The sequence below is a fragment of the Eretmochelys imbricata genome, chromosome 11 (genome assembly GCF_965152235.1).
Source record: "Eretmochelys imbricata isolate rEreImb1 chromosome 11, rEreImb1.hap1, whole genome shotgun sequence".
Taxonomy (NCBI): Eukaryota; Metazoa; Chordata; order Testudines; family Cheloniidae; genus Eretmochelys; species Eretmochelys imbricata.
In genome coordinates, this window is record NC_135582.1 from 39203162 (window position 1) to 39218036 (window position 14875).

General features: G+C 39.9%; 1 protein-coding gene across 4 annotated transcripts in view; it reads left to right on the plus strand.

Annotated features, from left to right (window-relative positions):
- The window catches only part of UBR3 (ubiquitin protein ligase E3 component n-recognin 3), a 215571-nt gene that overhangs the window by 25676 nt on the left and 175020 nt on the right, over positions 1 to 14875 (plus strand). For all 4 annotated transcript variants that reach the window (XM_077829550.1, XM_077829551.1, XM_077829553.1 and 1 more), the window contains exons 2-5: positions 1246 to 1385; positions 6953 to 7111; positions 9090 to 9233; positions 9880 to 9929. In XM_077829550.1, the coding sequence (XP_077685676.1) occupies positions 1246 to 1385; positions 6953 to 7111; positions 9090 to 9233; positions 9880 to 9929 (493 nt within the window). The remainder of the gene's footprint in view (positions 1 to 1245; positions 1386 to 6952; positions 7112 to 9089; positions 9234 to 9879; positions 9930 to 14875) is intronic.

Here is a 14875-nt window from a genome sequence, read left to right on the forward strand (position 1 = left end):
GTGAATCCTTACACTCAAACAAGTTGTTCTGCTGATGTCAGCAAGCCTGCTTCTGTGATTAAAGGTCTGAAGGATTAGTCCTTCTCTTTGGCTGTGTAGAGATTCAGGTATTTCACAGAAGGATTTAAGTGGAGCTGTGTAGTTAGATTTCCCCCCCCATCCCCCCAGTTAAATTAAATATTGGTAGGAGGTGGGGGACAGACATACTTTAGGATTATTTCTGTGCCTCCCCCCCCCCAATTAAGCCTGAAAATTCGTGAACTAAAATAACATCAAGACTCAGAGTGTGATCCTGTGCTTTGCCTCTCAGACGGTGAGAGGCCAGGTGGAAAGGTGGGATATGGAGGCTTGAGGCCACCTTTGTGTCCCCTTAATTATGGGGTGCTCTGGGACTCCTGGTGCAATTTAGACAGCCCCAGCTGCCTGTCTAAGTTATGTCAGCCCCATAAGCCTCATGGCTGTCTTCTGTAGTTCCTGTGCCAGGGGAATCCTCCCATGGCTGGACCCAGTGTTTGTGGGGTTCCTGTACATCGGTCCTGTGCATGTTGTAGTGGGGTGACAATCTCCCCCTCCTATTTTACACACACTGAACAAAACATACAAACTTGTAATATCCAGATTTAGCAAAGAGAATAAAATATCGAATTGTTCTCCGTTGAAAAGACTCTGAAAGTTGGTAGGTCCCATGTCTGATTTTAAGATTTTTCTTAACTGTCTGTGATCATAAGTGTGTTTCCCTTTAAAAACAAATGTTTTAATGCTTTCAAAGAGGTGTTTGTGTCAGCTCAGTGCTTACCAATATCCATACAGCAAACCAGTACAGATTCACTGGAGGAAAACATTTCGACTTCTATTTTGGATGGTGGGCATAAACACATTTTAATTATGAGAAATACCGTGACAGTGTTCTCTTCCCAGTTCTTTGGAAGATGCTCATAATGTGGAAAACACCCTATGTTCTGATTAACTTCTGAAAGTATATCTCAACTTTATTTTATGATTTACTGGGGATATGGCAGGGAGGATGTGAACACAATTGTATCTTCATCGTAACTAACTTTTGTACAGAATACCTGTTCCGTGGTACCCTCTTTTATGCACGTAAGTGTGCAGATCAGTAAGGGGAATTGAAAATAGTGGTGGCTCAGGGTTTGGTTTTTTTGTTTGTTTTGTTTTTCAGATACCTGTTCTGAACTATATTGGTACTTGGCTAACTTATTTTTTTTTCCCCTGTTTGTCTTATAGGTTTTGTCAGCGCCACCGGATGAAATCAAGTTCAAATGTTCCCTGTGTCCCAAAAGACTTGTTGATGATGTCAGAACTAGTTCTTCCACAGTTCATCTTTAGTCTTATTCAGTACTTAAGAGAAGGATATAATGAACCTGGTATGTTTGAATTTGCATGTGGATACCATGGTTTATGTCGCTGTCTCTTGATTATGATTCTTTGTGAAGATGCTAACTTTAGTCTGTGCTTGTTATACCAATAAAATAAAAAACAGCAGGATCTTATTAAAGGGGAAAAGGCAAAATACCACATTTATTGTGAATACAGAAAGAATCATAGTAAGCAGTTAGTTATAGCTATAACATTCCATTCAGTCTCATATTTATTCACACATTCATTCATACACACACAGGTTCTGCAAGGTTGTTATCATAGTTACCAGCCTTAGAGTTGCTCATGCCAAGCCACAGGCCAGATGGCCTGGGCATGAGGAGGGAGCAGGGACTTGTCACGTGCTCATCTGACACTCCTGGAAGTTGGTTTGCAGAATCAGACCCCAAACTTCTCGCTTTCTAGAGTCCATTTTTATAGGAATTTCTTCCTATGCCAGTCTATGGGAATTGCTTCATCATGCTGTTGCTGAATCAGTCAGCAGATGGCACATTCCTGACGGCTCCATGCTGCCAGATGTTATCTTGTTCTTTGATTCTCCCATTCTTGAGGCAGTTGGGTGGATTCCAGTCTGCCCTCGGGGGGGAGGGGGGGGTCCTCTGATTATTTCCACTTGACGCCTTCTTCAGCCGATGGACACTGGATTCTTTGGCTGGCACCTCCCTGATCATTCAGTTATTATCCACACCAAGCATCCATCCACATACATCCTCTATCTCTGTTTTAATCACAATTGTTAACAAAGCGAGATGAATACAACAAAAGGGCTGGGAGTCTCTGGGTGCTGTTTCTGTTACATAGTATTGCTTTGAGTCTCTCTCTGTGTGAGTGGTGGTTGTTACAAAGAATTGCTTTGAGAACAGACTCTGTCTTAGAATGTACTAACACAATTAGCAGCTTGCAAGTTTCACACAGAGAGGGAGAGAAACAGTACTAAAACCCAAGAGACCTCTTAATTAGTAATACCCTGGAATTTAAACTATGAAAAATCAAACTCATTTGTGATTTTAACAGAGAACTTCTTTAATATGATCCAACATGCTGAACCCAGTGAATCCTTTCCTAGCCACATGTTGAAAGGATCAGAGCTCTGTTGTGTGTGTATGCGTGCGCACGCAATGAGCCAGTAGTTGGTGAGCTCAATTTAATTTTAGTCAGTGCCAAAAAACTTTAGTAATGTGGAGTTAAGTTTGCCTTGCATTGGTTTGTGCCCTTCCTGTAAACAGAGGGTATTGTGTATTTCAGAGCACTTTAACAATTGAAAGCAGCTCACTTTTGGGTAGGCTGTATCTCCTTAATCTTTTGACAGAATTATGCTAAACTTGCACTATAAAGTCTATGCTGATCCTTCTTGTGGCATATCAGATTTCATAACAGGGCTCCCTGTGTTCATGGTGAGAGAGATATGGCAATTTCCTGCAATATCCTTGAAGAATCTTATTGAATTAAGTTTGTGTGTTGAAGTCCATTGTATTAAATGCAGAGTTTATGTATTATTGTGGGAAGAATTGTATGTAACCTCTTTTTGGGCCCGGGAAGAGGGAGGAGATGGGATGTATGAGCCTGGGGAAGTGTTGTGAGCTTCAAAGGACTGTAATTGAACATTATAATTGAATGGGCCAGATAAGAATGGACTTTTGGGACAGTGTCGTACAGTTTTCTTTGGAATCTCTAGGGGAAAGTGAATGCAAATATCCCACTCTGTGCAAAAATCAAACGTTTTGAAGCTACACCCCAAAGAGAGGGCCACTGTCTGCTGATTACTGTTGGGGTTTCACCAAGACCTCTTTACTTAGTTCCCCAAGAATTCAGCTAGACTCTGAACTCATCACTCATTTCTTTATTGGCATACAATCAAACTACACTTGAGTTGATCAGTTTCAAGCATAGGGGTGGGTACAGGGCATACCACATATACACAGTTGTACAGCAGACCTCTTCCTTTATATACATTTACACATTGCACTGCATTTACGATACATTGCATTACATATTTTGGGATTGGCTTAGTTACTTTGTAGGAACCAATCCCTGTGCAGCATCCTCTGTCAATGCACCATCCATGTATTACTTATTCTTTACCTCATCTTTATGTTCCCGACTTCTCTGACCCAGGAAACCATTTACAATGGACATCTCCCTTGTCTTAGCTAGTACAGACATTCTGATTCCAACCTGCTGATCCATTTACCTCCCTAATTTTCTCTCTCAAGACATGAAACCTCACCCATGTCCAATTACTCATGTCAAGCCAGGCCTACAATTACCTGTTCCTGGAATCTGAAATCAAAGGCCCAAGCTGTATAAAGGAAAGACTGAACTATTTTTGGTGTTTCTTGTTCTGAGTTAAGGCTGTTATGAACTTGTAACCACAGAAAAACCCTTTTTTAGGGTTTGAAGGACTAACTCCTACCAAAGAACTTGTTAAAACATGGGGGAGTAATCTCTGGTAAACTTACTGGCATGCAGGTTATTTTATTATTTTTTAAAAAAAATTCTGTAATGCTTTCATTTTAAATTAGCTTGCTTATAAAGATCTGTGTGTTTTTTGAGTGCTTGCAATTAGTTGTTCATAGTCTTTGGAGAGAAAGCAAAGTACAGATGCAGGCCTGTTTAAGCAGTCTGGCTTGCTGAGGATATCACAGTTTAGGCAGGGAAGTATGCAGCCTGGAAAACTCCCAGTCAGGAGAGAGAGAGAGAGAGAGAAAGATGCGGGTCACTTCCCACAAGCGGTGATTCCTGATTAGCTAGGAGCCTAAAGTGGGTGCCCTTGGACTCTGGAGGGGGAATACAGGTGCAGTTGCCCTGAACTATGACGTGGATTTTAAAGCATTTTGAAAAATGCTCTCTTTAACAGAAAGCTCTGATCAGTCTTAACCGTTCTCCATAACACTAATTTTTTTAAAAGTGTAATTAAGGTCTCTTGTAATGCTTACGCACAAGGGGACAAAATTAAGGTTTCACAAACAATCGTAATATTCTTTTAACATAGCTTTTTGTATGTAGTTTCTTATGTTTTTTTTAAAAAAAGCAAATTGTAAAACAGAAATTTCATCTTGTGGAGAGATATTGACATACACATGATTCATGCGGTTATAGTTCAGTCAAACATGATTTTCTATTGTATAGAGATCTTATTTCTTTGAAAGTAATATACGTACAGACCCGTTTACGCGCGGATGTCGGGAGTCAAGCCGTCACGACCGTTTGTTAACGGACCGGGGTTAAGAGGGCCATGCTGAAAAAAGTGTCTATGATTCACTTAGGAAAAAACGCCGTTATTTTCTGCTCTTTCTGGCTTGCATTTTTTTTCTTTCTTATGAAGTCTGCAGATGAATGATTTAGATATTTTCCGCATTTTGCTCCTCCATAAATCTTACAACAGTTTCTACAGCACTAAGGGCTTCTGTGGGCAAAATTTTGACCTTTTCAATAACATCCTCGCCATCACTTTCGTGGCCCAACGTAGCCTCGCAGCCCGTTAATATTTCTTCCTTGGACAGAAATTCTGAAGTCAGGCAATCTTCACTCGGTAATGATTTCTGGCCACATGTCCAAACTAAAATCTTCTATCATTTGAAAGAGAAGTTTACCTTTATCCTCTTTTGTCTGCGTGCATGTTTGTAGGACGTCTTCTTCCGAAAATCCTTCAAAGTCTGGCTCTGAATCAGTGCCACTGTTGGAGTTTTCTGAGTCTGAGCCGTCTTTGACAGAAAAAGCATCACCGAGCGCCTCCATCCAGCAGTTTTCAATGGACTTTTGTTTTACTCTGTCCCAAGCTTTTTTAACTAACTAAATAAATTCCTTCATGTTTAACTGTTTCACGAATTTGGAAGTGCCTGAAGACGTGAACGACACGATCGCCTAAATCAGCTCCCGTCGATAATTGTTTTTCAAATTCTGAATAATGCCGTGAGGTTCTAAAGGTTGAATTTTTGATGTTGTGTTGAGTGGTAGGTATGTCACTCGAATTTTTCCATCACTCAGTACCAGTGATCCAGCTGGAGGATGGGCTGGACAATTGTCAAGTAGCAAAAGTGCTTTGGCTTCGAGTTTCTTTGACAGCAGATGCTTATGAACAGCTGGAACAAAGCTGTTATGGAACCAATCGTCGAAAATGTGTCTAGTCATCCAAGCATTTTTGCTGTTAGGCTATATTACTGGCAGTTTGGCTCTATTGAGGTGGTTAAAGCAGCGAGGGTTATGAAAATGGCCAACGAGAATAGGGGCAAGCTTATGACTGCCCGTCTTAATTACTACAAAAAAGAAGAGTCACACGATCTTTTATCTTGTTAAATCCAGCTGTTTTCTGTGTCTTGTAATTAAAGGCTAACATCTTATCAGGTAGCAGTTTTGCAAATAAAGCTGTTTCATCACAATTATAAAGTTGTTCTTCGTGGTGGTCTTTATTTTGTAAAATAGATTTTAACTCGGTGGGAAGCACGTTTGCAGCCGATTCATCAGCTGATCGGCTTTCTCCAGAAATTGATACCTGCGCTATGCCGTGACGCTTTTTAAAATGATTTATAAACCCCTTGCTGACTTGGAATGATTCATACCCTGTTAAGTTTCCAAATTTTGTCGCTTGGGCTTGAAGAATTGCCTGCTTAGAGGCATTGCTCAGGAAAGGCTGAAAGTAAACTCCGTGCACATGACTTTGTCTACTGTGGGTTTTGCTGAATAGTGCACATGTTTTTGCTTAAGCTCCGTGGCAGAATCGATATTTTGTACAAAGCCATTCAGTTTAGATTCATTTTTTAGTCTTCCTCGGAGAGTTGATTCGGCAATCCCAATATCTTTTGAAACTTTGGCCTGGGTTTCTCCGCTATTTACTCGATCTGTTGCAGCTAGCTTTTCTTCTACAGTGTAGGAACACTGACGCTTGCCCTCTGCCATTATATTAGGTCTATGGTTAAAATTTTCTAATGTAGTGTATATATATTACTATATAACTACTATATATTATATATCTTTCTCTAGCGTGACAATGACTAAGCGTGTGTGATACGTCTTTACCGATATCGGTAAAGACGTACAACACGTTTCTGCTCCGCACTTCCTGTCGATTTCTTTGTCAGTGAGTTGGTGAGCAAATCTGTAGCACTACATAGCAAGTTCCTGTACCGCGTGTTAACGAGTCTCGCATGTTAAATAGGTAGCACTGGGAGGCATGGCGCTACCGCTAGTTAAGTGGATTCACGCATAAACAGGTCTGTACTGAACTGACAGCACTGGCTATGGCCGTTCATTTTGCTCTATAAGCTCACTATGTATTTGTATTATTGCCTTTGCATCATAGTACTAACTTGTAGTGTCCCTGTTGTTTCAGTTGTGGATCTCTCTTGATCATAAATCCAATTATCTAATGTTGTATGTTTGTCAAGTGGGGATAATTCTTAAGTGAGACCAGACTGTCTATAAACACATTTTACTGGTGACCTAACTAGTGTTTTAATCTATTGAAATGTTCAGTATAATGCTTTATTGAAACAATAAAAATAAAATGAAACAATTGTCTTTCTCTTCCTTAAACTTCTTTTTATTGGGTTTCCAGCTCTTGATCTGCCATCAGAAAAAGACCTTCACAGAATCCTTCAGATGTTGGAGCCTCATGTTTCCTTTCTAGAAGACTTGACCAAAATGGGAGGAGCAATGCGATCAGTCCTTACCCAGGTTTTGACAAACCAACAGTTCTACAAAGATCTGAGCTCTGGTGAGTTCATGCATATTCCTGTTAATGAATGTTGAAGTTATTAGGAATTTAAATTGAAGCCATTTTTGTTCATTATCAGGCCAGTGTACTGTATTCTTTTGTTCTGATGTCACCAAAAAGATCAGAAAAATAATTATAAGCATAATTATAAACTGTCATCTGAGTTGATTGCTATTTTTAGGGCTTGAGAAGCCGATGGGAATTTCGCTGATGTAAGAACTGTGGAGTAGGGTCTTTTGTGGCACAAGTATTTTTATAAGGACATATCATTTCAATAAAGATTTTTATAATTGATCAAGATCAGAGCTAAGATCAAGAACAGAGCTGACTTAACTAACATTTAATGACCATAAAAACATATGATCATAAATGCCTCATATTTTATTTTAGGACCTGCTCTCATAAAGAATACCTGTTGCTGCCTGAGACTGTGGGGTATTCTGTTCACAGTAAAAATAGCCTGATACATAAGCCACCTATTTTCTTCCTCTGATGCTCCCCCTCCCACTCAGACCAAAATGTTACACAGTCACTGGTTAGGGAGACCTGATGCAAATGAACTCCCTGCTTTCTGTGGCTTGCTGCTTTCATTTTTGAGTCTCTCTAACCTACTTCTATATGACTACAAAGCAGATAGGAGTTACTCTGGCTTTAAGTTAGTGTAATTATCTTGAGCAGCTGTGGGTTAAAGGAGGGCAAAACTCTTAGACGGCAGTCTTCTGTCTGAAAGAGAAGTACTTAGGAATACTGCTGAAAAGTACTTTGCCCTCTCCTCTCTCCCAAATTGACTTTTTCATGCTTTAAGGGAAAAGTCTTTTGGGAGCCAAACACTATCTCTTTTGAATGAAAGAAGTTTAATAATTTTTACTTTGCAGGGGAAAAGCTCACCCTGCATCACAGAGTAGCAGACTTCCTATGCATTTTGCGCTTAGGTGAAAGAGCCTGTTTTTTGGGTTTTTTTCGGAGGGGACAACGGGGGGAGAATTGTGTGGAATAAGGAAATATGACTGCAGGAATAGGGAACGTACCTCTATGAGTGGAGACCTAACCTCCATGGAGGCAGAACACAGCACAGCCTGAGGCTTTTTTGTGGCCCACTAGCAGGTGGGCAGCTAAAAAGGATGTTGTCATCTCTGTGGCATTTGCCTTTCCATTGTTTAATAGCTTGCTTAAAAACCTGAAAACAAAATTATTTCCCCATACCTTTTTTTTCGCTAGAGAAATATTGATTTTTTTCCTAGCCATTTGTTTTTGAAGATTTTAATCCAATGTGTGCAATTTATTTACTTCTTTGTGAACCAGCAACTTGGATGTGAGTGGAAGTGTCTATAGCACTGGGAATAATCTTGGTTAACTGCTGCTACAGTGGTCTCAACTCAACTTTTTTTTTTATTTTGAGATCCAAAACTAAAGTGACTATGTTTTTTCCTGTTTGATGCTCTAAGAACATTCTCTGCCAAAATGTAGACAATTTAAAATGAGTTTTATATATTAGGCCTAATTCACTTCGATATCCTTTTATTTCCACCAACTTGGAGTTTCTGTCTCTCTTTTTTTTTTTTTCCATTTGTATTGCAAAACAAGCTTTTCTGTTGAGCTGAAGATGGTTGAATTATTATAGTAGGTAGCAATCTTGCTTCAACAGAAATGTTGGGTGCCTTGATTAGAAGAAAAATGTTTCTTGATTTGGAAAAAGTAAAGAATCAGAAAAGTCTTTTGTATTTTGAATTTAAATTCATCTGCTGGCAAACTGACTTTTGTGTGTGTTTAGGGTCAAGTTGTAGACTTGCATCTCTAATTCTTGTTCAAGTTTTTTTTTTTTTTTTTTTCAAATATTGTGGATCACTTTTAAAATTTTTTAGTCTTGTAAAATAAATGTTTTTGGCACGAATCTCATTAAGTGAGGCCTTTTGTGTTAGTACATGAACTGAATACTTGTTTGTCTTTGCTTTAATGTTGTCTTAAATATATATTCAAGGTGTTGGAGAAAATGCATGTGCAAAGAAAAGTCATGAAAAGTACCTCATAGCTTTGAAAGGCTCTGGACTGGCATTTCCTGAGGATAAACTTGCATGTGGTATGCAGGAGCAAGCATCTGGGACTAGCACTTTAGCAATTCAAGGTTTGTGTAGAAAAACATCTTGGCGAAAAAAATCTTGCTTTTAAAAAAAACCTTCTCTTTCTTGTGTCCTAAACAGTATTTGAAGTGCTTCATGGAATTAAACTATTCGTAGGGATCACTTCACATACTGCCAAAATGCATCAAAAAAACTAAACATAGTACTTCAGGGATAGGATGTGAATAATAATCCTTATCCAATCAGAGAATTAGTGGAATTCGAGTAGGCAAGATGTAATTACTCATATTGGAATTTAGGGACTGTAACTGGGTTAAGTCCTTATTATTGCAATAGTGCCCTGGATTTTTGATGGCCAGAAGTGATCAGGACTTCAGTTTGTCCCTTCTGAAAGAATGTTTTTCCACCAACATAGTGCACTGAAGCACTATGGTGGGATATACTTCTGAATCACAAGCATCACTTCTTCAAGTACCCTGAATATCCCTTGGAGATCTCCCCTCCAAGTACTGCCAAGCCCAGTACTGCTTATCTCGTGAGAGCTAACGAGATCAGTATGAGGCAGTGTGGCTACAGTTAAGATTATGTTTTGTGTTTCTTTATGGATCATTAAATCTTATAAAACGTGTCTCTCGTCAGTAAAAGAATTGTGAAGGAAATCTTTATTTTATTTTATTTTTATTTCAAAAGGTTTAGCAGGTGCTACAGCAACATCGGGACAAGGAGAGACTTCAGATGAGGTGAGATTTTTTTTTTTTAAAGAAATTAAATAGAAATGTAACAATATATAAACAGAGAGAATACCTTAGTCCAAATCCTGCAAATCTTTACTACTTGGTGTATGTCTGTCTAGTTCAGTGGAGAGAAAAGCTGTTAGTAGGGATCTACAGGACCAGATCCTTATGCCCTTGCTCCACTAAATAACTTTAAAAAAAAAAAATAAAAATTTCCATTGTTGCTAATACTGCTTCAGCTGAACTGGTGTAAGCAACACAGATATGTGGTGTCACAGTTCAGGGTAACTGCCACCCGTATTCTCCCCTCGTGGTCCAACAAAGGAACCCATTCTAGGCTTCTAGGTCTTCAGCCGTAATGGTTAGTGACTAAGGCTATGTTTTAGTCACAGGTATTTTTAGTAAAAGTCATGGACAGGTCACGGGCAGTAAACAAAAATTCACGGCTCGTGACCTGTCCATGACTTTTACTATATACCCCTGACTAAAACTCAGGGTGGGGGAGGGCAGCCCAGGTGCTTGCAGGGGGGTGGGCAGCAGAGCATGGCCAGGGACCCCTGCTGGTGTTGAGGTCGGGGGGGGGGGGGTGTTGGTGGGGCCGCCAGGCTCCCTACCTGGCTCCGTGTCTCCCCCCAGCAGCAGCAGAGTTTTGGTGTGGGCGGGGCAAGGGGTTAGGAGGAGGAACGGGACGGGGTGAGGTGGGCTCTGGGCGGTGCTTACCTGGGGGGCTCCCTGGAAGTGGTGACAGCCCCCTCACTCAGCTGCTAGGCGGAGGTGTGGTCAGGCTGCTCTGCAGCGTGTGCATGCTGCCTCCGTCTTCAGGCACTGCCCCTGCAGCTCCCGTTGGCCGCGGTTTCCAGTCAACGGGAGCTGTGAAGCCAGCGCTCTGGGTGGAGGCGGAGTGCAGAGCTGCCTGGCCACGCCTCCGCCTAGCAGCTGAGCGAGGGGGAGGATGTTGCCACTTCCAGGTAAGCGCCGGCCAGAGCCCGCCTCATCCCGTCCCGTCCTGTGCCCCTGCTCCTTCCCACACCTAAGCTCTGCTGCTGCTGGAGGGGAGCGTGGTGGCCCGAGACTGCCCCAGCAGCGGCCGGTGTGACTGGCGCAGGGGCTTCCTGAGCCAGGCACACCGGTCGCTGCAGAAGTCCCGGAGGTCACAGAAAGTCTTGGAATCCGTGACCTCCAAGACAAACTCGCAGCCTTATTAGTGACCCATGTCTCTCTACCTCCTGACTTGGCTTTTTCTAGGCTGTGCACCTCCCTGCCTACACTGTGATGTTCCCAGCAAGCCAGCCTGCCTAAACAGGCCAGCATCTGCACTTTACTTTCTCTCTAATGGCTATGAATAGTGTAATTGCCCACAGTTACAAGTTACCACACAGCACTTCATAAGAAAGCAAATTTATTTTTAAAGTGAAAGCATTACAGAAAAAACATTAAAAAGAGTAAAAGAACCTACATGTGTGCTAAAAAACTTAACCAGCGGTCACCTGACTTCATTCTTGTGCTCTGGTAGCTTCAAGTCCATAACTGGGTTTCCCCCCAGGGTTATAAGTTCATAACTTTTTTGTATTCAGAACCAGAACCACCATGAACAGTTCAGTTTTTCCTTTATACAGCTTGGGCTTTGATCTTGGCCATAGGTAACAGGCGATCAGCAGACAATGGCTTGTTCAGAGCATAGTTTCAAAAGGTTTGATTTTTGCATAATTGGAGGTGAGGTATTTATATTTACCTCCCCCTAGATATTCCCCAGGAAGTTCACTTAACACTTTTTGTTCCAAAAGTCCATTCTTGTTTGGCACTTCGTTCGGTATAGTCCTTTGAACACCAAGGTCTGTCATTTGTTACATTTCCCTCTCCTCGCCTCCCCCCGCCCCACCAGGAAATTACGTACAATTCTAGCCCACAGTAATACATAAACCATTAATTTAATACCATGGGCCCCAAAGATACTTAAACTTAATTCAAATAGCTCACCCAAGGGTATGGCAGGAAATTGCTATATCTAGCACAGGTGGCTTTCTCTTTCCAGCAGTCATTTTCAGTATCATGTAAATTAGACCTGTTCTAAGCAGGTTTAATACAGATGATGCTAAAAGGGGTGTGAGCAGTGTTAGGCACTAGATATCCCAGTGATGCTAACACTGTTGCAGCTGAGCTGGTGATAGCAACAGTGGGAATATTTTCTTACATAAATTCCCTGGTGTAGACCTGGCCTTATTTACTAATCATGTTTGGTAGGGGAGAAGGAGAAAAACCTATGTGTAGGTTAGCTGGAATCGGCAAAGAGAATTGTTGGGGACTAGTTACGTCACTGTAGAGTTGCTTTATTAATGTATTCTTAACTTGCTTGAAATATTGTTTTTATGGACCTAATTTTTTTTTATTTTATTTTATTTTTTTTTTACAAAACTTTTAACAGTCTTCCAGATGATAGCTTAGTCCCAGCTGACAGGAATAGACAGCAGTCATTAGTGTATCCTAAAATCTATTTGAACAGGTGTAGCAATGAAAAATCTATTGTTTGTTTATACCTACAATAAGTTACATCAGATGCTTGACTCTGTTGTCACCAGCTCCCTGCATGTTATGCTCTCAGCAGTGCTATTTATAAGTTGACATTTTTCAAAGTACTGCTTGCTATTCTTTAACCATATCTTTACACGAACACAACCCCACAATATGAAATAACAACTAGAAATACTACTGATGAGACATTAAATGAAACAAAAGAAAGTTCATCTTAATATTCTGAATTTGATTCAGAATGATGCTCACTCCTTGTTTGTGATTGCTCTATTGTGAGGGAAGGAAACTGATGCTATTATGGTAGTTTGGGGAGGGATCAGATATGGCATTCCTTTTGGAAAGGATGGTGGGGTATGAATGGGGACTAGGGAGGTATATTGGTACTATGGAAAGGGAAAAGGATTTATTTCTCTGGGTGAAGTATAACAGTTTAAAAGGAAGGTTGGGGAATAGAATGGATGGCCCAAGGGAAAGGAATTGCTTGGGTTAGTGGGGAAAGAATAGCAGCAATTGAAATATGCCTGTCAGTTAGCGTTTTACACCTTGTGGACACTTAATTCATTCTTTCTTTCCAGACTCGAGTATAAAGCTGCAAATTGCCATATGTTAGATCAAACTAGCAACTATGTTAAGAATGCAGTTGTTTTTATTATTTATTATTATTAAAACTGAGAAATTTGGTCCTATCTGGGATCTGAGTCAAGTTCTCAGTTACCCTACTGAAATGTTTCAGAGTAGCAGCCATGTTAGTCTGTATTCACAAAAAGGAAAGGAGTACTTGTGGCACCTTAGAGACTAACCAATTTATTTGAGCATAAGCTTTCATGAGCTGCAGCTCACTTCATCGGATGGGCTTATGCTCAAATAAATTGGTTAGTCTCTAAGGCGCCACAAGTACTCCTTTTCTTTTTTCCTATTGAAATGTAATCTTAAAGAGCATGAGTGAGCATTTTCACACTTGATCTCAACCAGGACTTTTATTTAGAGACATCTATAGCAAGAAGGATTAACAATAAACAAGCACAACCAATTTTAATTTATGAGTACATTTTTTTCTTAATTTGTCTGACATATTTTCAGACAAATCGGAGATTACAAGTAAATATGATGTGGGGTGAGGGTAAAAATAACTTCCAGATTCCCTCAGTTTTTTTAGCAACTCAAAAAGAGACTGAAGAGCCTTTTATAAATGTGGGACCTGAAATACACATTTATAAATATAAATCCAGTTAATTTACTCTAAGATATTTTAATAAACAAGCTTTTAACCTTGTTCAGTTTCTCCAGCGCAAATTACTGCAAGGGAAATATTACTTACTGTTCAATAACTCTCTGCATCAAGAACACTAACGCAAAACTGCCTTAAAGCAAAATTGAAAATAAGTTTGTTAGAAAAGATCGTGCTTTCTCCTCATGTAGGACTTTTTTTTTCCTGAATAAGTAGTAGTGGTGAATTATTCTGTCCTTTAGAATTCTAAGTGTATTTCAGTTCATGGGAGAGTAATTGGAGAGAGATGACATTCAGCAAGGTACTTTCCCTTTTGTATTTAAGATGAATCTAAAAAGATTAGTGTTCAGGATGCATTGCTGTTAAACTTCAACTCTTTCCATTAAGATTTAATCCTCCCCTGCTGAGACTTGGGAGACCAAATAATCAGCACACATTTCAGTTGAAGAAAATATTCTTCAAGAAAATGATACTTTATTCCCCAAATTTTATCATAGCTTTCATCCTCTTAAATGGATGAAATCACACATTTCAGAAACTGTAATGAAGACAAATATATTTAACTTGCTTCGCTAATATTATAGTGGGCGTAGTGTCATCTGCTTGTTAGAACAGTAGACTTGGAGGCCAGGATCCAGCATCCTAACCTCAACTCATATATCTGTCTGCATGTCACTTTCTCTTTTTATGCCCCATCTTTCCCATTTAAGTGGTGGTGATCATGTTTTTAATCTAAATTGGTTTCTGTAAGGCTGGCTTGCTTGTTTATAAAGCGTTCTGTGCACTTTAGATGACAAGTGCCTTTTATGTATCTGAAATATTACTTTATTTGCTAGGGCTCTTCTAATTGTAACTGGCTGCCAACAAATTATTTCAATGTGGGATAGAAACATTTAAATTGATTAGAAAATGTCTACTCAATTATTTGTGTTGCCATCTCAGATTCATAGACGTTATTTGGCTGGAAAAGCCAGAAGAGGCTATCCGTGCAAAAAACAACAAACCCCAAACAAAAAAACCACCTATAAATGGATAAAAATTAAACTTCATAGTTACATGTACTGTATCTAGATGTTTTACCTATGTAAACGTTTTTGAGCAATTAGTTTCAGAAAGAAAGTAAAGTAGCCAGCAAAATGAATCAAATAAGTTAAAATGTCTGATCTTGCACATAATAATGTTGTCCTTGGGGAAA